General features: G+C 40.4%; 2 protein-coding genes across 2 annotated transcripts in view; one reads left to right on the forward strand and one right to left on the reverse strand.

Moving 5' to 3' along the window:
- The window catches only part of WNT6 (Wnt family member 6), a 71,417-nt gene extending 57,334 nt beyond the window's left edge, over positions 1 to 14,083 (reverse strand). Inside the window, exon 1 of the mRNA XM_075181051.1 lies at positions 13,682 to 14,083. Within this exon, the coding sequence (XP_075037152.1) occupies positions 13,682 to 13,758 (77 nt within the window). The 5' untranslated portion in view covers positions 13,759 to 14,083. The remainder of the gene's footprint in view (positions 1 to 13,681) is intronic.
- The window catches only part of LOC142098309 (sterol 26-hydroxylase, mitochondrial-like), a 293,770-nt gene that overhangs the window by 191,653 nt on the left and 78,312 nt on the right, over positions 1 to 23,805 (forward strand). The gene's annotated exons all lie outside the window — the stretch shown is intronic.

Below are 23,805 nucleotides of genomic sequence, written 5' to 3' on the forward strand. Positions count from 1 at the left end.
TGTTTACAATTCATGTACATCTCGCTTTCCTTATACATAACAGGGATACATCAAATCTCTCTCTACATATATAAATATATCTTATTGTTATTAAATAATTTCACCAGGTTGTATGTTCTATTCCATGATGCAGGATGGTGGGAGGGGACCAATAATCCACCAAATCCACTAACTTCTGTATTCTCCAGACAGTGAGGGAGAGACAGGGGTATGAGACAGGGGTACGGGAAACGTACCCTCAGGTAGACACTCACTTCAATGCAATGCAATACTAAATCATGATAGTAAAGATTTGTCAGAATCAGTGGTGGAAGTGGGGGGTATACGGGGGTATGACAGACTGCCACTTCTCTTACTGCCTTCATTGTAGCACATTCCAGTCACTTACATTATATATATATATATATATATATATATATAAACACATACAGTGGTGGAAGTGATGGTTATATGGGGTATGTCATACTGCCACTTCTCCTACTGCCTTCATTATACCACTATCACATTCCAGTCACTTACATTTTCCATACCGCCACTTCTAAATTTCCACTTCAACCACTGGTTGTAATCACGACCATGACCCATCTATCAGATGTCATCAACCTCTTTCTATCCCGTTTCTTGATTGATTTGCCATAAAATATGATTTTTAACTACCTTGTGTAAAGTTAAATAAAAAAATTCATGAAATTATTCTGATTTTATTATATTTAATGTTGTCACCTAGACATTTCTTACAGTTTGTTGCTGGCAGTGTCTTTAGATAAATACATGAAGTTTAGTGACTAAAATAAGAAAAGAATGGGGCATCATAATAGTAACATAACAGTAATCTAAAAGTATACACTGCAATATTAATTTAAAAATAAATTGTATGATTTTTCACATTTATCCTTTTATATTTCTAAATGTTTACAACGTTTTTACATAGTTACGTAGTAAGGTTGAAAAAAGACACAGATCCTTCGAGTTCAAACTTTCATAAATTGTAATTGAGTTGATCCAAAGGAAGGCAAAACAAAAACACCATTGTTACCAAAACTAGTAATTTGATAAAGTTCCTGGTTCAATGACCCCCATAATATCCTCTATTAATTATAGCTACTGATACAATTTCTATTAATGAAAGATATCATCATGATCATAGTTTATAAGGTTCCACATTCAATCCATTTTTACATTCTGTTGGTAAATGTGCAACCACCACCACTGTATGGAATTCCATAGTTTAGCCGCTCTTACAGTAAAGAATCATTCCCATCATTTCTACTATTCACAGTTAGTAAACCCTTGTCTACTGTATGTAAGGTCCTTTATATGAAAAATTAATTAGACAAATCTTTGTTTTGCCCTCAAATATATGTATACATATTAATTAGGTCACCTCTAAGGTTCCCAAACTTAACAAAGTCCAATAATGATCCATATGGTCACCACATACAACTTCAGCCTAACCTTGTTCCATATATAACTTTCACTTATAGGGCCTCATTTAGAGTCGGACGCAATGTGTGTCTAAGACGTACATGTAAGAACAGGAGTGGGAATGTGCCGCAGCTTGGTAGGGTATTACGAGTGGCATGCAACCCCAGTTGTATCCCACTCATAATACCCTACTGAGATGCGACCAGTTCCCACAGCTAGCTAACTACTTGCGCCATCTAATTCCTGCCGCACTTTTTCAGTTTTTTTGACACGTGTTCCGTCTGCATCATAAACCGTCTAGGGTTGTTTTTTGCGGGTAAACGCACATAGTATCTAAATTATTCACGGTCACGGCTACATAACTCCGTGTTCCACCATTTCCCTCGTACTGAGACGCTGTCGCAAGTGTACACTGCATCTGAAAAGCAGACGCAACTGATGCTTACTGCGCATGCGCGTCAGTGAAAATGTGCACAATGTGCCTGAAATGGACTTTGCGTCTAACTCTAAATTAGGCTCATATTGTTCAACCTGTACATTCTTCTTCCCCTAGTCCTAGTACTTTCATCTTATATATACCAGAATGCAGGGCCATCTTAACAACATTATGGGCCCCCGGGCAAAGCAGTGCGCCGGGGCCCCTAGATATAGATATTGATATATCGATCTATACAGATACAGATATAGATATAGATATATAGAGAAAGATAGATGTACTTGCTCAGTGACCCTTGAAGGTTTTTTTGCAGGTTTTTTTCTTTTGCAGGATTATTTATTCTCATTAAGAGCCTTGCCTATGGGGCCCTCTTGCCCGTGGGGCCCCTGGGCAGCTGCCCGTTGTGCCCAATGGAAAAGATGGCCTTGCCAGAATGTGGAACGATATCGGACACTCACAAAATACGAATATATCACATCAATTGCACTACCAACATCCAATTTGAAACGCACTTCCTCATAAAAATGAATAATATTTTCTAGGCATGACACTGGTATCAAATTATTTTCTACAATATATTTCATAATCACATAACTCAGAATATCTTCAAGTAATTTACCAACTGTCAGCCTCGCAGTTTTATCATTTTATGGTTCTGATCTTTTTCTTTTTTATTAAGACATTTAAAAGATAAGCTTTCTCTTTATATTCCACAGCTATTTTTCCTACTTTATCATTTATTGACACAAATATTATATGTATGTATGTAAAAATGTTTTGGGATTAGACTTGCTATCTCTTACATCCCGTTTGTACACTTTGGTCATTAGTAACCTGATTTGATATTTATATATTTTACAGCATTCCTTGCATTTACATAATGAACATTCATACCCTTTTAGTTTTAGTAAATCTAATTGTATTCTTTTTTATCCTTACATCCTCAAAGACATTCTTATTTAACCTCATTGGACATTTTTTTATTTATAGAAATGATGTTTCTATTCAGTATGTAATTGCTTCAGTACTTATTTAAATATTTTTCAAATTTGATCTCTTTGCTTTTAATTAAGAGTGCACTTCCCCAGTCTGCATTACTACATTGAGCTAGTTAAACGTTACCCTTCCAAAATCTATAGGGGTAGATCTATCAAACCTGAAAAGGAAAAGTGGAGGCGTGGCCCATAGCAACCAATCAGATTCTAGATGTCACTTATCTAGTACATGCTAGAACATGACAGCTAGAATCTCATTGGTTGCTATGGTCAATACCTCTTTTCCCTTTTAGAATGTTTGATACTTTGTAGCTTCCTCACAAAATGATTTATTGAAACTCAAGTCAAAAGTTACCATGTTGTGATCACTATTCCCTAAATATCCCTCCCCTCTGCAATAGATAGTATCAAGTCCAGTCGCGCTCTCCCTCAGATGGTTCTTCCACCAAAGAAGGTGTTTTACAATTCATTTAAAAATCAGCTTCTTTTGCCAGACTAGTGCTACATTTTTCTTTGCTAACCTTTCCATTTAGAATAATAATGACTGATTTCAGTAAAATTTTAATTAAAATGTAGAAATGTGACCCACGAAGTAAAGATGTTTAAGTTGTTCTTTACTGTCTGACTAATACAGGAAATAAATGAGGTTGGAACGATTGGTAATTTAGGGGATAAGTGATAGCAGGCAGGACTGGAGCGATGATTTTGCTTTTGTCTGCATGCGTATTCACATTTTAGCTTGTTATTCTACAAATGGTGGATAGATCGTTTGCATGGGGCACTTCCCAACGTAATAACTTGGTGTGATTCTCGTTACATACTGTACTCATAGGCAAACCGAGGGGGGTTTCCTAGTGCCCGGAAACTCCCTCCAAGCCTGGGGCACTGTATAATTGAGGTGGCTGGACCCTGCCCCCGCTTCACACAGCTCTGCTTGATAACGGAGAGTTGTGTGCACCTAACTGTAGTGCATGCAGCATTGCCCATGTATGTCATGCGGATAGGAAGAGTTGGAGAGCAGCCAAGCACTGTCTAATATTATATCCATGCCCCCATGCATGCTGGTCACGCCCACTGGTGGCGTGGTGTGGAATTTCCCCTCTCCAAATCCTGCGTTTGCCCCTGGTACTCAGAAATCATAAAAGAACTTTTTACAAAAAGCACCACGAGACAACACAATCTGCGGTTAGTAAGTTACCATTACATTCCTTTTATTAGGGTTCAAAATCTTGTCCCTCTTTCCTTCCAATTTGCCTCTAAGCTCTGATGTTTAGATCTGTATCGAAAAGAGCTATTAAATGTCCACTTGTATATTTGCAGCCACCCTGTAGTATACAGATTAGTTGTTTGTGGTATATGCAGCTATATACAATAAATATTTGTAGTGATTTTCTGCATCTTAAAGTGTGTTGAAGTCCTTGCTGTGTCTATGAACACATGAAGCTGCATTTTATAAGAGTCCTCAGGGCTCGTTTAGATGCACAACTCTGCAGAGTATGATCATGCAAACTGCTGTAAAAATCGTGTAGACATTGGGATCATCGATCCTGGTTCTTACACGTCTCTGTTGTTCAGACGAACTTCAGTAGAAACAGATGTCACACTGGACAACAGAGGGTGCAGGTATGGCACCGGTAATCCTGATGTCTGCTGTGTTCAGATCGTTTCACTTACATCTGGAATACTGCGTGAGAGAATTCTGGCCGTACCCTTAACTGAACCAGTTGTCCCGCTTTGTTTCATGCAAACTTTTACCACAAACATTATTCGTTCCGAAAGCTCTTTTTAACCTATAAACTAGTGATTACTGGAAACCTTTTACCGTACATAAAGTATTTAGTATTTTCTCTTTAGTGGTAGCATGACGATGGCGGACGCATAAGGAGTTTAAATGCAGTTCATTTTTCTTTCACTATGCACATAATGTACCTGAACGCGTCATATTCCACATAACGCATTCTGTAAGTATAAATTTCTCTTGAATTCCCGCAGGCTGTATAATGTATCCTTCTAATAGGATTCTTACTGGGGTATGGTTACAGCATATCTAGATCATAGCTTACTCTATGGAAATGTGTTTACAGCAGAGATTGAGCCCTTACAGCTTTTACTTCTCAGAAGTCTATTTATCAAGCCGAAAACCATGCAGAAACGTCTGTTTCCACAAGGTTTAGGTCAAATTAAGTTATGTTGCTATTTTAGATTAGCCTACCGTGGGAGATATCAGAGATATCTCCTGCCTTAAGCAAACTACCACAGTCCCCATTATTTTCAGTGGGGACTGCGGTCTGGACCTATTTACCAAGCTCTGAAAAGCTCAACTTTTCGGACCTTGTCCCCGATTGGGTACGCCACCTGAAAATGGCATTAGCTGTTCTATCCAATGGGCTGTGCATCGCAGAAAATGGATCATCAGATGCTGTCCCAGCAGGCTTTGTGATTCACCCCTCCCTTCTATCGCTAATTGTGTTCCAAGCAAATCAAATGAAGCCTTCACTTGTTATATTTAGTAGGCCCCGGCCAGTAAATTGTATTTTCCATTGCATGAAAAGTCGTTTAAGCAGGGGGCTCATTTGTGACGTCACCCCTATACACTGTTAAATTCTCTTAGCAGCAAGAATAACAGGTGCACAGTCGCTGCAAACATGGGAACTTGATCATCCAACAGGGAGGAAAGAGGACAACACCATACTTTATATATACAGTTTATAAAAGTTGTACTGGTCATTTACCCCTTAAAGTATACCTGTACATACATACAATTGGGCAATCCTTTATCAGGCTGAACACGTACTATCCGCATCTATAATTAAAGGATTTATGCCCGAAAGTCACATCCTCCATATTGCTGTCTATCCTGTAATAAAGTATTTTATTGGATATCCAGTGTCCAGGAGGAGGAAGGTGTGGTCTACATTTCTAAAACCAATATTCTGCCTATGAATTCACTGGCAGCTGGTGACATTATTGAGTCATGAGGCGCTCCATGCCTCAGGCGGCCTTCTCAAGAATATTGCTATTGACCACAAAGTGGCCACATGCTGTAAAGTGATAAGGACTATTCTGTCTCCTTCTATATAATGTTTCTTTAAAAATTACAACCTGTCATTCAAACACAGTATAATTTCTTAACTTCCCACACCTCTATAGCTTTGGTTACCTACACCAAGGAAATTAATAGCACTTTATATAAAAACCAAGATATTATAATGGGAGAGGTGAATACACCCTCACAAATACATGTTAGAAGTGCTGAGATATGCCTCCATAAACAGCAATAGGCACAGCTCTCCATTTAGTGGATGGGAGGGGAGCAAACAAAAATTGCCTCCCCCCAATCATTACTTTGGAAATAGTACTAGAACTGCTGCCGAAACATGGACATTTGTGTAATTGTCTTTTTCCTATCTATGTGTGTTTTATAACACTGTGACAAACCTTCAGGTGTAGTCATGTACATCTGACAATGGCTTGAGTCTACTTATTGACATAAGGACACACAGGAAGATCAGACCAGCACAATATGTATTTCTCTCTCTGTGAAATCTCCGCTAATAAAACTAGTGCGTACAGCAGACCCACCAAACTGTTTCTACTGTGGTCAGGAGTAGGTACCGGATTCAGCCCTGGCATCGCTGACTAGCAATTATAGATGAAGAATCATCATTATTGATTGGAGTCCTAAAGATGAGGGGAGGAAATCAATAAATAACTTAGGTAAATAGTCAATTTTAATTCAGTACTATGGGGAAATTCAGTTCTGAGTGATCCTCCGTAGAAACCTCTTGTGATTAGCTGATGCGCTCATTTCCGTGTGTTACATTACCCGAAACATCGCTGATTTTCCTGCGGACATCTATGAGGTACGAGCAAATATTGTCAAATACACATCGCCGCGAGATGCCTTCACGGACTATTCCAGAGGCACTCCGTGGCACATACCCAAGAATTGAATTTACCCCTATGTTTTAAAGTTAGAAGTAAATTCAACAAAACACATTAATTAAAGTAGAAATAAAATTCAAAAAGCTGTGATATAAACTACTGTCAATAATACAAGTCAGTGACTTGTGATGTATAAATAATGCAGCAATATGGCAATATCCAGTGAGTAATATATAACTGGAGTCTGAGTTAGCACAGCTGACATCCAGGGACAGGTGAGCGTCACCTGTACACTTGCATCGCTCATGGAGTCGGACAGCTGTCAATCAATATTAGATAGGTCAGATGGGTCCAGTCCAATTTAAACTGTGGAGACAGCGTGGGTCAATTTAAGCAATAAATAAACGGCACGTTAGGCCACTAGTTACTATTTATAGTATAGTACAGGGTTTCCCAAACCCAGTCCTCAGGGCTCCCTAACAGTGCAGGTTTTCTGGATCACATGTGACATAATTAGGACCACCTGTGGATCTGTTACAATGTGTCAGTCAGTAATGAATACACCTGTGCTCCAGCAAGGAGATATGGAAAACCTGCACTGTTAGGGAGCCCTGAGGACTGGGTTTGGGAAACCCTGGTATAGTAAATAGACTATAAGCTCTGACATGTTATAGGGACATTTACATGTACATTTGGGACTGTTACAAGAGGTCTCCACATATCCGACCAACCAGTATTTTATATCTATAAGTTCTCCAGTGATCATTTATGCCAAAGTTGTTCAGCTTTATCTCTAAATGTATATCCTCCGTTTGTGCCCTGTCTAAAGCCACGTGTTATCATTTCAGTTTTGAAATATGCAGTTCCATAAGGGACGGGGGGGGGGGGGGTTACATAAATCACTCGGTGCGACATTTCCCAGCATTCAACAATTAGCAACATGACAAAATCCCATGGAATTCACCCTACATGCAATTTCCATTACAGTCATCTGGATCTGTTTGTATCAGACAAAAGAGCATCTTCTGCCAAAAGACAACATAGTAGCAAAAAGATTAATAAGACTACATTATTACTTTATTTCACAATGAGACCAAAAAGATATATCTATCTACCTATATCTATCTATCTATCTATATATATATATATATATATATATATATATATATATGGAAAACTAGGCAATCATGCTGCACAGTAACGATAAATCAAAGTATGGTTTACAACTGCTGAGCTCAGCAGTCATTATCCGTTACACCGTGCCAAGACATAACCATTTCACTATCTATTAGTCTATTTACTGCTTATCAAAAGCAGTGCAGCTACTGTGTCTGCAAAACATCTGCATTGGCTTCAACAGCCAGACAAACAAATAGATATATACATAATTATATGTCCTCTAAGCTATGAGTGATATGTCTTCCTGGGTTCATCTGCTTCTTATCTATGTCCACTTATATAGATCATACTTTACAACTCTCCCTGAATGTCGGGGAGACTCCCTGAAATAGGGGTGATCTCCCTCACTCCCTGAAGAGTCTGACATTCTCCCTGATGCTGAGCCAGTACAAGACGTGGTTGGCTTCGCCATCTGTGGCATGATGACACAGTTCAGAAATTGTGTCCTATGTCCATTGATGCCTATGGAGGTGGCCATTTTCATGGAGACCAAGATTTAAACAAAGACTGACAGTTAAGACAACATGACTTCAGTAACGGAGACAGAAATGTAAAAGACACTTCAGTCTCTAGAGATTCATTAGCTGCTTTTCTTTAACGCATAGTTGCCTACTGTCCCGGAATGTCTGGGAGACTCCTGGGAGAACCGCTCTCCCTGCGGTTCTCGCCTCCTCAATAGATAAGTGGGGGGGCTTAATGACACAAATATTGTGTCATCTTAGCCCTGCCCCCTGCTGTAATTGGCCACAATTGTGATAATCGTTTAGGGGGCAGGGCCAAAATAGTGTGATTCGTCAAGCCCCGCCCCCACGTGCCCACCTCCCCCGGGATCTCCCTGAAGCCAACGAGGAAAAGTTGTCAAGTATGATATAGATATTACATAGCTTTAGATGGGCCAGTGTCATGAAAGGTTTCACTGTCTTGCACCTACAGAATACACATTTCCCATAACAATGCATTGTGACTTGTACTAATACAGAAATACAGCCTCCAGCAAAACAAATTACTAAAATCCCGATTTCTTAAGAAGACTGCACCAAATACGAAAACAAAATCTGTTAAGTAATTTTAATTTAGGAAACAGACTAAATATTGGTTCAACCCAAAATATGTCTGCCTCCACTTTGTGTTGGTGATGGATCCATTTAAAATTACCAAGCAAACATGGTGATCTTACTGGGGCTGAACAGTGCATTGTCTGAGAGCAGAGCGGGAGCCTCATGGGGGAGCCAGGGCCTTGGAGTGGGGGCGACCGGGCATAACTACTGCACCCCCTATAGTTCTGTCTCTGGGCATTACTTTTTTCTGCTAGAGTTTACAGATCTTCTGGTACTCGTTAATTATAGTAGCCTCCATTTATATTAAGCCACCGGAATAACTGCTGTTGCCTCGCCCTCTTCCGTATTCTCATCCACTCCTCCTGACCTTACTTCCCATTCTCTCCTCTCATGCTTGTTAATTATACAGTTATCTGCCACCAGTCATTCCAGAGATCGTCTATTCTGGTTATCCGACTCTTTAGGAACTGGCAGGACGGGTGCCCAACCAATAGCTGGCGGATTATTATTCCTTGCTGCTCCGCGCTGGGGTGCGAGACTCAAACAGCTCATCCCTGCACGGCTCATCTTCCATGGTGGCACCCGTATAATTAACAAACAACAATCTTTTTAGATGTGAAAGCGGTCTGAGGGCTAGATTTACTAAACTGCGGGTTTGAAAAAGTGGAGGTGTTGCCTATAGCAACCAATCAGATTCTAGCTGTCATTTATTAAATGCATTCTACAAAATGACAGCTAGAATCTGATTGGTTGCCATAGGCAACATCTCCACTTTTTCAAACCCGCAGTTTAGAAAATATACCCCTGAGCATTTACTCGTGGTCCGAGGTGATGGACATTCAGCGGGAACTGCACTTTACTCACACCTGTGCTTTTAGAAAAACAATGGTTCCAAAATATTTAAAGGACATGCCAGATTCATAATAAAATGCCTAACCATAGGGTCCATCACCACTTCAAATTAATATAATAGTAAAATGACAGTAAAATGAAAATGAAAACATTGGTATAAAAGGTTGGTTTAGTGACGGGGTGGCCCAGGGAAGACAATGCAATTACTGACTTTGCAGAAGTTTATGGAACAAGGGGCAGACTCTTCACATAAGTCTATTTATTGTAGGACTAATACTGCTATCTCCGTTGAAAAACGTGTGTTTTCACTGAAGATAGGGCGTTACTGTATACATCGAGGGGACACTGCAGGAGATAAGAGGATTTGCAGCGGTTCAGGTTGCCCTAGGCTAATACACTTGTATCGCCTGCTCGCTTTACACACCAGGCTAATACACGCTAGGTACCTCCCCACCTTCACCAATGCCTGTGCCCATCACCATCCTTGTGTCTCCTACACCCGCCCAAGTATGACTCATTGGCATCAGCCTTTGCCATGGTAATACATCGAGATTTAAACCTTACAAACAAAAAAATTCATGTTTTTTTTTTACTTTGGAAAACAACTGTTCTCTAATAGTTTTAAGTGAATTATTTCAGATTATACCTCTCCCTGTTACAATTTTGCACCCCAAAAGTGTTTGCACCCTCCCTCCAAAGAAAAAAGCCTTGTGCCCGGGCTGCAGCCTGGACAGCCTATTGGATAATCACATCCTGATATCATTGTAATCATTATTCTGTTATCTCAAGACAGCAATAGCAGAAAAAGTCAATGAAAAAATACTTTATTCTGTCAAAGGGTAATATTGATATATATATATATATATATATATATATATATATATATATATGTGTGTGTGTGTGTGTGTTTGTGTATGTGTATATATATATATATATGTGTGTGTGTGTGTGTGTTTGTGTATGTGTATATATATATATATATATATATATATATATATATATATATCTATATATATATGTTCAACATTTTTGTTATTCACTAAGTGGAACTGAAAGTCCCAGATGACCTTCATAATTAGACTCCAGAGCAACAAGTGGCAAATTCATACAGGTCTATGCACCAAACACAAAAGCAGAGGAACTGGTCTCAAAAGAGCATGGGTCTGATTTTGAGATAGGATAGGAGCAAAGCACAGAAAATGAGCAAATTTGCACCTTGGCAAAACCATGTTGCATTGGAAGGGGAGGTAAATTTAAAATGTTGGGATATGGCATGTCATAGATCAACTTTAATTTCAGTGTAAAAATAAAGCTATCAAGTATTTGTGTGCTATATGAAAAAAACAGCCAGTATTTCCCTTGCGTGCAAAAAAAAAAGTCAATTTGTACCCCTTGCATTGTAACATGGTTTGTCCAGATGCAAAATTGCTCCTTTTCTTTGCTTTGCTCCTAACTCAAACTCAGGTCCTATGTCTGTATATGCACTGGACCTGGCTGTTGAAAATGATCACCAATGAATTATAATAGTCTTCATTTGCATACTGGACGTGCGTTTTTAATGTATTTGCAAGAGGTAATGTCATTGGAGCTGAATGTACCATCTATTCTTCTAAGTGGCCAAAGAAAATATAGATAGAAAATGACCTTCCTGTCCCCCAGATTTACTTCAGTTCAACCAACTGTCTGTATTCTTGGGAAACATGACTCAAATTTGTTAAGAACATTTGAAACATACACAGGCATAAAGTTCATCAAAATAAGAGACTCACAGCTCCCACCACCCACAGCCAAACTATTACTTTCTATGTTGTTTACAGCTAATTCCAACTAAACATTTACATTTATTTTATTATAAAAGTTTTAATTCTACCAATTTTTCTCTGACACTCCACTATCTTTGAATGTTGCTATCTATAGATTATGAAATATTTTAAACACAGACCCCAAAAATTTTTTATGGACCGCAATAACTACAGTGACAAAACACACAATCAAACAAATCACACTATCCAAAATATCCAGGTGCAAAAGTATAAGTAGCAAGTTTCAACTGGTGGAGAACTAGAAGTCCCAGCAATCCCTGGCAGATAGGCTTCCAGGGGGGTTAGTTTCACAACAGCTGAAGAATCAGGGTTGTCTGAGGCTGAGGTAGTGCTATTAGTAAACAATATGTATTTTTCTTTCTCTAAAGAAGTTCAGTTATATTTAATTATAAGCAACATATTCAAGCAACTTGTAACTTTGTGAAATGTTCTGTAACCCTTAGTATCACAAGGGGAGTAGAGGAATTAGTAGGAAACAATGCAGAGATGATGTTAAGTATCATGAACTAAGCTCCAGGGCAGTAAAGAGTTAATGTACACATATGATTTGTAGGGTTATTACATATTACCAGGTGGTTTGCTAGTGTCCCAAATGAGTAGTAATGTAATTGTTTCCTTATTGTGTAAATGCTATACCACACACATGTAATATGCGAATCAAATATAAAATGTGACTTCTCTGTATAATGCACACAGTGGTGTATAGACATATCACTGGGGGAAAGATTGCAAGCTCTAGAGGTCATTATAACACAAAGCCACAGTTCCTCTCTGATGCTGCAAAGGTGGCAGTACAGTCAGACTAGCTGATAGCCACCTGGGCTCTCCCATCTGGATCGCAAATGAACACTTGCTGATTGAGGAAGACTCCGCTCCCGGGTCACACACTAAAATACTGTGAGCCACAAAACTAGATCTTTTGGGTTGTGCAATCATTTAACTATCACCAGCCTGACACTGGCGTTTAATAAAACGAAACAAGGAAAAACTGATTACCAACCAATTCTTCTACAGAGCAGTTTAACCCGTTTATTCCAGGACACGTACAACCTGTCTCAACTGTATTCGTTTTTATATAGTTCATTTGGTAATCATTAATTTAGTGAGATCAAGATAAAACACAGACAATATCTCAACAGCAAATACAGTACGTTCAGCCAGAGGTTGATGTAATTATACTGTATAACAAGATTAGGCAACCTGTCTCCCCAGCCGTTATACAACTACAAGTCCTAGGCAAGGCATGCTGAAACTTGTAGTCCCACTGTGGCTGGCGAGCCACAGGTTGCCTAAGCCTGCTATACACAGTAAGGTACATCGCAGACTAGTTATTCTCGGTGCACTGTACTGTACCCGGGCAATCTGCGGCTTTAAGCTGTAGTGGAACTACCAGTCTCAACATTCCAATGCTGGGACTTGTAGTTTCATATATTCTGGTGAGCCATAGGTTGCCTGAGCCACTTTATCTGCACATAATGCAACAATCACACTCTTGCGACGTTTAATACATCTGTCCGCTCTTTAACATTTCCGCGCAAAGCTGCAGATACTCTTCCACATGCGCTATGCTATTTAACCCTTCAGTGACAGCCATTAACCTTTCTTCAACCCATGTACCGATTATTATTACACCGATTATCACAAACCAGGCAACTGCAGAGTATTGCTTCCTCTCCATCAACTACACATCAACATTTGTTATTTTTAGCAATCATATGTAATCCCATGGCTGTCAAAGAGCAACAGAGCATTGCTCCCCAGTCTGTCAACAGCCCCACTGTCTGAGTCCTTTGCATTATGTCACTGATCTGTAGCAGCAACCAGTTAAGTTGACTTGACAAGCACCTAGAGATTTCACTATGCTCCTGACAAAACATTTTTAGGACGAGACTAACCCCAAACAGATCTCTGCTTGCTGTGGATAACGTTCATCAAATATCTTGGGCATGTGGAGTGGGGCAAGTGGGAGCTTGTGAGATAAGTCAGCCAGGGTTATCATCTAGGATCGTGTAGTCTGGGGCTACTCACCACCAAAGTCCTATGATGTTTGCAGGGCACAGGAGGATGAAGAAAAGTCCCAGCTGAGACCTGGACAGTGGCATCATGCTTTCTCTGACAAGGTGAGTGAGGGGATTCTCTAGACAGATGAGAAAATATATATTCTGCTTCTTCAGTGCAATCAAGGGAGGCAGCCAAGAACACACAAGGAGCTAGATCAACAAGTAGAAAACTCCGAGGAATGCCTGGATTGTTCACTTTTCTCCCTATGGGGATGGATGAGAGGTGGGAGGACAGTAGCACCACTCAGCGCGTGCTAGGGCAGTGGGGATTGGGGTATATAGGATTCCAGTGGCTCCAGAGCGCAGTCAGCGGGCATAGACTGTCCTGCAAGCTGAGAGCTAAGAAAGGGGAGCCCGTTTGGGAGGAACACACAAGGGTCGGGGGTGGAGAGAAGGAGGTGAAGAGAGGGAAAGACAAGGAGGAGGGAAAGAGGAGTGGAAGAGATAGAGGGAGGTGAAAAGGAATTAGGAGAATTATTAATTGCGCATTACCCTAAATGGAATCGGGGGACTACTTTATAACATATGTAATACACACTATACTACATACACAGGAAGGGCAGAGGCTATAGGGCAGGTGTGTGGGTTGGGAGAGGGCATGATGTGACCTATTCTCAATACACACCTTGGTCCCTGCAGTGCCCTGACCTGGCAGCTTGTGGCGCCGTCTTGGGGTAAAACGCACACAAGCAAAAGGTAATGTCCAATGCCTCTGTCCTCATCCACTCCCTCTGGCCCAAAATCTCTCCTGTCATTCAAACACGTGCAGAAAAATGCAGAGCGGTCTTGGCAGTGACCCGGTTTGGAAGGAGATGAGCGAGGAATGGTAAAATAGAATAGAAATACATTAGACCCGCATCGGATGGCGGAGGGGCGAAAGGGAATAATCATGTTTGATAAGTTGGTGTTCGGGAGATGATCAATGCACTCTATAGAGAGGCTGAGAATAGAGAGGAGACCTGACAGGTCTGGATGGAGAGATAGCTCTGGACGGAGAGACTTATTTATTGTAAAGAGAGAGAAAATGTCTTAGGAATGAAGTTCCTGCAGGTGGCAGCTCCTGGGCAGAGGTTATCTCCTGATGGAAGGAGAGAATAAGAGATAACAGCAGGATGTCACACACAATGCACAGAAATATGAAGACATGAGACGTTTAAGTGGAGCAAGCAAGAAAAAAAAAAGTTGAGATTTTTTTTTTTTAAGTTTAAAGGAATTTAAAAGCCTCCTAGTGTCAATTTGCTGGGTCTTACTGAAATAATACAAAGCTAGGAGATGTATGCTCCACTGAATTGTAAAGTTTCAACTCGTTTTAAAAGTTTTCCCTCTAACCCAAAAAAATAATAGTAGGAATTTCATGTCTTTTATATACAATTAAAGGTTGGTGAAACATATTTAAAGGCACATAAATTATCTAGAGACAGCTCCACCTGCCTGTTTAAGTCTATGCAAACAACAATAGATTTATCATTGTATTTTATAAAGTCGGGAGTGCTTTGGTTGCATCAAAGTGTGGTTCTTTAAAACAGCATTTAAATGCGACTTTTGGGGCTGATGCTGATCGCAAAATGGGAGTGAATTACTCCTTAAAATAATTAGACAACATAAATACACCCCTTTATTGCCCATCCTACCTCTCCAGGCGCAGACGGGCGTAAATGTCTAATACACGCAGGTCTGTATAGGCGCATTTGCGTTCCAATGCTTTCTGATCATGCACAGAGTGATACAAAAAATGCTACGTAAGCTGACGCACGTCCCACTCCACATCAGTTCATGAAAGTAAAAACCACACATCAATTTCGGGGACTGCGAACCACAATACAGGTTTTGTGACCTGGGATCTATACAAACTGAAGTTACTGCAAACATACATCTAGAGACCTATCTTATGATACCTCAAAGTTTAAATATAGCATAGAGGTGGATCCAGAGCACCAATTGGACAGTCACCATCATCAATACATTAACTTGCCCCAGGACCACGGTACACACAGAGGTACACCTAAAAGGTATGTCTTAAAGATACATGTAAGTTTAAATCAGAGGCGTCGCAAAGGGTTAATTTGGAGTGATCTCTTCATTGTGCAAACCAGCTGTTTGCTATAAATCAAATGCAGCTTGTTCTAGTGTGCATGTGGGTTGCGTCTTTTAAAACCGCCTATTAGATACGTTTCTATACAAACCGCAGATTTTTAAAGAGGTTTGAGTGAAAAAAACATATCCAATTTATGGCGGGTTTAAAATCGCATAATAAATCACACTCCATCATTGCCCCGATTTGCTTTACAGTGCAGACAGAGTGCCTCATTTAGAGTCGGATGCAATGTGCGTCTAAAACGCAAATTCATGAGCAACCGCGGGAACTGCCCACCGCTCGGTAGGGTATTAGGAGTGGGACACAACCCAAGTTGTGACCCACTGTAATACCCTACCGAGCTGCAGCCAGTTCCCGCAGCAGCTAACTACTGGCGCCTCCTCATTTCTGCCGCACTTTTTCTCTCTTTTTTGACATGTGTTCCGCCTGCGTCTGAGTCCGTCTATGGTTTTATTTGCGGGTAGACGCCCATAGTATCTTTATTATACAAGTTCATGCCTACATAACTCTCCGCGTTCTGCCCTTTCTCTCAGACAGAGACGCAAGATGTCGCAAGTGTATACTGCATCTGAAAAGCAGACGGAACAAGTACTCACTGAGCATGTGCGTCAGTGTAAAGGTGCACAATGCGCCTGAAACGCCTTTGCGTCCGACTCTAAATGAGGCAGTGAATTGCTAACTTGCCTTATCCTTGGTATACTAGGGATTCCCATTTAATTTTTTACCACCATGCTCACATCAGTTGCAATATCTCACTCTAGTGCATGGGATCATTATATATACTGCCGTGCTAGCAGCTTCAGTATCACTCTTTTTAACTGGCCAGTCAGAGAAAAGGATTGACATCATGATTGGTCCCTATTAGTATGCTAAATTTTCTGCACAGATAAATGCCAGTATTGCAGCGGTTTTAAACATAATTACAGACACCTTTAAAGGTTACTGATTATTATTATTTTATAATATAAAACTAAAAATAAGTAAAAAAAAGTTTTTGAAGGGATCTCAGTCTGATAGTGCAGCCTTGTTTCTCACTTAGAACAGGACAGTTTTATAACTACAAGTCTCAGCATATCAGAGCTAGTACCGCAACATTAGGAGGCCCATCAGTTGCATACATCGGTCCTCATCACACCTATAAATGGTGAGCTCAGTTTTCCGTTTGTTACTCTACAAGGATATTGGGGTTTATTGAAGATGTGCAAATGCAGTTTAGCACAGAAGCCATCTTTGCACATTTATGATTGCATTAGTGTCTGTATACATGAAGATGTCTGTGATGTCATCAGAGTCTATATACATGAAGATGTGTGTTTATGATGTCATCAGTCTATATATATGAATATGTGTGTTTGTGATGTCATCAGAGTCTATATACATGAAGATGTTTTTGTGATATCATCAGAGTCTATATACATGAAGATGTCTTTGTGATGTCATCAGAGTCTATATATATGAAGATGTGTGTTTCTGATGTCATCAGAGTCCAAATACATGAAGATGTTTGTTTGTGATGTCATCAGAGTATATACATGAAGATGTGTGTTTGTGATGTCATCAGAGTCTCTCTCTCTTTATATATATGAAGATGGCTGTTTGCAGAAAATTAAATATGCTGGTATTGTAAAGTCCAAAATTTAAATGAGCAAATGTGGACTTGTCTGAACACACCTATCCTTTATTTGTGAGCAGTCGCTGACTTTCTGCACAGATCATGTACTCACACATAGCACATACACCGTGCACTGGGGCACATTGTAAAGTATATAATAAGTAAGGGTGAAGAAAAGGCACCGATCCGTCAAGTTCACAAACTCTACCACAACCTCCAGTCTGACAGTGGCCAGTTTGGCCTCACAGGGGTTGGGGAAATCTGTTCCTGGACACAACAATGGGAATTAAAAACATTTCCAGGACCAATCACTATATCTATAATCACTATATATAATTTCCTCTAGTAATTTGAGCCACCATCACCAACCACATGTAAGAAATTGCACAGCGTATCCACCCTTACAGTAAAGAACCCTTTCCTATGCTGATGGTGAAACCTTCTTTCTTCCATTCACAACTGATGATCCTGTGTTCACTGTATGGTCCATAGTACGAAAAGTTTGTTAGGCAAATCTTTGTAGAGTAAATTAAAGAAAACCCGCCCAGTAACTTTTTTTCAGCCCAGGTTTCTTTAAAAGTGATTAGTCTTGCACATGCTTGTGAGAAGTACACAGTGAAATAGTGGTGCGATCACATCACTAGGTGTCTAGGGAGGAAAATAGTGTGAAATGATCAGTTTACAATGATATAAAAGCCCTGTTTCTCAGTACCTCTTAGTACCACACTTCCTCCTCTAACGTGTTGATACAATGAAGACTTTCACAATCCGAGATTCCACTTTCTGTTTGAAACCGTTTAGAAAATAGAATTGTATGTGTCACTCTAACACAAACACTGACTCGCAGCGTGTGGGATAGATGTAAATCCTATCTCAGGAAGCACACGTTATTTCTTCAGCCCAGGATTTATGGACCTCGGCCGAGCATTACGAAACATTAATATAAATGTTTATTTCTCATCGTCACGTTTGCAGTTGGTATATGTTTTATGATCTGAGAAACCGCTATTGTTTCTTTACTAAATTGTAGGGTAAGGATTGCACTTGTCCCAAGAGCTTACAATCTAATGAATGCAGTACAGTGATAACAATCCAGTCTTTGAAGTTGAGGCACACGATCAAACTATAATACTTTGCTAAACAGTTTTTCTTTACATTTTTTTTATACATCTTTTGCCTCATTGTCAAATACTGTTTATTGTGTCTAAAGAAAGTTTTTGTTTAGTCTGATAATAGTAAAGGATTCTTTGAAAAGCAGTTAGAAAAGGTGGAAGGGATTTACCTTCTATTTCAGTGTTTGTAGTAAAGTTAGATCAATCAGGCAGGTGAATCCTTATCTGTGTTTTAGAAGAAGGTTACTCATCCAGATTATACGCTTTAAAAAAAAAAAATTGACGGAAAATAGAGTTTGCTGCCAAATGGGCTGATAGAGAAATTTGTCCCTCGTTTCACCGGAAAGCATGGGTTCAAGTAAAGGCGTCTACCCCAATGATTTGTCCTGTTTGTGATCTGCTTGAGGTAACAAACAGCTGGGAAACTCCTCCAGAGGAAGTCGGAGGATCTCAATCACATGAAAATGCCAATTATTTCTGTTTGGTTCAAACAATAAAAACAAGATCACGTGGCATTTTGCTGGTGACTTTTCTCTCATCCGGACTATTCTTTTCTGTCTCCTCAGATCCTATTTACAGGGCTACATTAATTAATCAGAACTGGGCAGCCTACATTTTTCTTAGCAGTAGCTAAGGCTTATGTTACATTTTAAAACTAGAGATGCTCAGGCTCGGTTCCTCGAGAACCGAACACACCCGAATTTAGGGGATCCGAGTACCAGGCTGAGCCAGCTTGGTACTGTCGCGAGCCCTTGGAAATTAAAACAAGGCAAAACGACATTGTGACGTCGTCGGATCTCGCAAGTTTTGAATTCCTTTTAAAGATCCAACATAGTGAGGGGTGGGAGGGAGGGCAGACCCCCATTTTTCTTTTCTGCCACTGCTGTGTGCCAATGTGTCCTAGATGTGGTAGGAACTGCCGTGTGTTTGTGTCATTGCTCTGTTGCTTACCATCCAGCCAGGTCGCTGCAGTATTTGTCCCAAAGTGTATGAAAATAATATTGTGATCTGTGGGGTGGTCAAAATTGACTGCAAATGTCTTGAAATTAGTGTTATTGAGGTTAATAATAATGTAGGAACAAAAAAAGAGCAAAATTATGTGATTTTAGCATATTTTTAGGATTTTTTCTAAAAAAATCCAAAACCAAAACACACAAGGGTGGATTTACCAAAACCAAAACACGAAGCTAATCCAGATCCAAAACCAAAACCAGTTCACGGGGGTCAGTGAGCGTCTCTATTTAAAACTACTAATTTTTAATTCTTTCAATGTCAGAACAGTTATGTTGACTCAAAAGCATATTTCATTAGCTACTCAATGGTAACTGCCGCATTGTTTTTAAAGTCTTTCTCAAATACCAAGATACTGACTAAGGTGCTAAATAAACCGCCATTCGCTGCACATTGCTTTTACCATTGAGCTATTTACATATCACACCAAAGCTAAAAATAAAGCAAAACATTAATCATTGATATTACTAAACATCACAAAGTCTGAGAGACATCATTATAGATTTGTAAAACTGATACACTTTGCAAAATTCCTATTTCTCCTTTATGAACAGTTAACGAGATGGCTATTGCATAGAAAGTGTGTTCATTTTGGCCCCGCCCTCGCGACGTAATGACAAAAATTGCGTCATTTGACAGCGGGGGGCCGGGCTAAACACCGCGATTCACTGGGAATTGTGGCGTTTGGGATCTAATTCTGCCCACTTCACTAGGAAGTGGGGCACTTCCTAGTGAAGTGGGCAGAATTCGGGAGACTGCCACACTCACCCAGGAGTCCGGGAGACTCTCGCAAAATGCGGGAGTCTCCCGGACATTCCGGGAGAGTTGGCAAGTATGCTGTCGATATGACAAGCAGGTACTACCCGCCTGAACTGCACTGTGTTCATTCAGGATTGAACAGTTGAAGCTCAAGTGTAACTTACATTCAGGATCCTTAAATAAAACTTCTGGAATTTATTTACTAACAAAGTGCAAATATGAGTAAATCTTAGTGACCAATCAAAAGCTAGTTCCTGTAGCTCTAGTGAAGGCTAGGCCAACCTATGGCTCTCCAGGTGTTGTGAAACTACAAGCCCCAGCTTTACAAGTAGATAGCCAGCTGATAGTTGGCAGGGCATGCTGGGACTTGTAGTTTCACAACCCCTCGAGAGCCACAGGTTGGCCTGGCCTGATCTAGTGCAAAGCTGGCCAATGAAAACTGTTGGGTGGATGAGGGATACGCACATCTGTGTCATGAATGGTCCACTAAGCCTAAATACAAGCTGCCCTATATAAAAACAGTTGCTAAGTAATAACATTCACAAATATATTTGTAATAGTTTCAGTGCCTGTCTTGACTGAAGATATTTGTCATCTTGGTGAGATGCAATTGTACACTCAGTAGATATCCGGTCAGTAATCCCATTGTAAGAGACTTTATTTCTGCAGAAAATAGCTGATAACTGAGAACAATACCTTGTATGTAGCCGCATAGCAAATGTAAATACAATTTCAAACATCTTATGTATTATTAAGGTATGGAAACTTAAATGTATCTAACCTTCTAAGAATGAAAAGCCCAAAGCAATCATTCAGATTCTAGCTATCATTTTTTAGAATGTACACGATAACTGATAGCTAGAATCTGATTGGTAGCTGTGAGCCACACCTCCATAATTCCTTTTTAGAAGGTTGGATACACTTACCACTTTGGGGTATATTTACTAAACTGCGGGTTTGAAAAAGTGGAGATGTTGCCTATAGCAACCAATCAGATTCTAGCTATCATTCTGTAGAATGTACTAAATAAATGATAACTAGAATCTGATTGGTTGCTATAGGCAACATCTCCACTTTATCAAACCTGCAGTTTAGTAAATATACCCCTTTGACTTTTCCAGCCAGTAGCTAATTAAACATATGTAAGATGGGCCTGCAGGCTCCTGGGCAGCGAGATGCCATTGTGTAGCACAGTGGTTTCCAAACTGTGTGCCGCAGCTCCCTGGGGTGCCATGGCCAGGGCCAGTGATAAGCAAGGTGGGGGACTACTTGGTAACTATTTTGGCTTAGGGGTTCCTTGAAAAAATTATGGAGACCCTAAAGGTGCCTCGAACTGAGAAAGTTTGGGATCCACTGGTGTAGCACATCCTCTCTGGTGTGGATGAGTCCTGTGACTCCAGCTACACATAACGGAATTTGGAGTTTGTGTTTGGCAACATAGCACCGGGGTAAGGTTAGGCCCAGCTTTCTGTTCTTTCTGCTTTTATTGTTTACTAATGACCATTGGAAGAAGGCTAACAGCAGAGGACAAAGGTCCTTCTTCAGAGGTCCACTACCACTATCACCTTTTATTTACTAGACCAAACACCTGCATCCAAATACAGCTGTCCACATGGGCTGGCTGGCAAATTTAACCCAGAGGGCGAGCTTAGGCTCAGCAGCCTATTAGGAACATTTTAAAGGAAAAAAAACATGCAGGTAGCCCTGTGACCCAGCCCAAGGTAGCCCACTATGGGACCGGCCCAGCTAGCCGCTGGCTGTCCATAGCACAGGACACGACAGCCGGGTACTTCCATAAAACAGCCGCAGACTCTTCTCCCTATTAATATACCAGCTCTAGCTTATGCACAGTGCTGCTTACACTAACGGATCCATGGAACAATAAATGATTGAAGGCTACGGGTGGGCTAGCCTCCCTTTCTCCTGAAACCTCATTGTGCACCTGAGCAGATATCTCTCCACTGCTGACAGATAACCCTGACATGGTGCGAGAGCAGCCAGTGCTGAAATGCCAGGATCTTCTGCCTCGCTTCCCCTCCGAGTGAGTGGCACGGCTAGAGACAGAGGGACAGGTGTAAGGCGTTATCAGATCTACAGGCGAGCAGTGGGGCCAAATGAAATGAGCCCTTTGATTTTCTCCAGAGGGATCTTAGGCTGGGGCCAAGGAGGGGAGGGGGCAGTGGGCTGTAAAGACAGAACTACAGAACCAGAGATGATAGCAGGTGCAGGAGACCCTGGGTGGCTGCCACTCATTATGGTTCATTTCAGGAATCTTATCACTGCGGGCTGTGTATTCTGTCATTTCATCTTGTCTGTTACTGGGATGAAGGGGTTAACAGAATATTAGAACTAAAATTAAAAGCATCTTCCTAGTATGTTTTCACACTTCGCAGTGATGCAATTTTCCTTTGCACTCATCAGTTCCTGTAGCTGGCAATGTAAATGCCCATGTTTCCAATGGCAGAACTATTGTGGCTGCAGGGGGTCCAGAGGCGAGGGGGGGGGGGGCAGCAATGGCTATACCCCATCTCATACACCCACAGGAGACCCCCAGCAATCCCAAATCCCCAACTTCAGCCCCTAAGGCTTCTGCTCTGCTCTGAAAATAGCAAAACAGAGACCTCTTTGGATGGCACAAGTTTGGGCTGCACTTGCTCCGTAGTTTACAGCAACATTCGTCAATGTAGAGTTCTGCCGCTGTCTACAAAGATAATTTATGTTTGGCTCTTCTAAGCCAGATAGAATTTTCAATATGGATCCTACCACAAATTCATCTTATATATAATAGGTGTCACATGATGCAGGTAGAAACATATTTCTAACTCTTAGGGGTAAATTTACTAAACTGCGGGTTTGAAAAAGTGGAGATGTTGCCTATAGCAACTAATCAGATTCTAGCTGTCATTTTATAGAATGTACTAAATAAATTATAACTAGAATCTGATTGGTTGCTATAGGCAACACGTCCACTTTTTCAATCCTGCAGTTTAGTAAATATACCCTTTAGAATTTCTCATATAGCTAATACATATTTTCAACTCATACATGAATTATATTGGAAATAATGTACCCCTCCACAGTAAAATAGGATATTATAAGTCACTGAGGAGTGTGTCATCCCCATACATAGATTATAGGACTCCAGGGTGACGTTTGGTTAGACAGTAGGAAGCACATTATTCCATGTTTGAATTTGTATGATCCGATCTTCTTATCCAGGTGTGTTTTACCTTCCCTGACAGTTATACATTCCATCACGAAGCGCACATTCTACAATGAGTCATGAGACCTAAGTGACATCAATACTCTACAAATATAAGGATATATTTTACAGGAGTTTTTACATATATTTGTGCATTAACTATCAATTACATGCCATACTGATTTACATTTATGAAGGATATTTGACAGTGATGTTATAAAATATCTTTATGCATTGAAATTTCTTCCGACAATCAGAGGACGAGGACAGAACCATCACAGGGATGATAGGAGGAAGCGTG

Source organism: Mixophyes fleayi, chromosome 7 (genome assembly GCF_038048845.1).
Source record: "Mixophyes fleayi isolate aMixFle1 chromosome 7, aMixFle1.hap1, whole genome shotgun sequence".
Lineage (NCBI taxonomy): Eukaryota > Metazoa > Chordata > Amphibia > Anura > Limnodynastidae > Mixophyes > Mixophyes fleayi.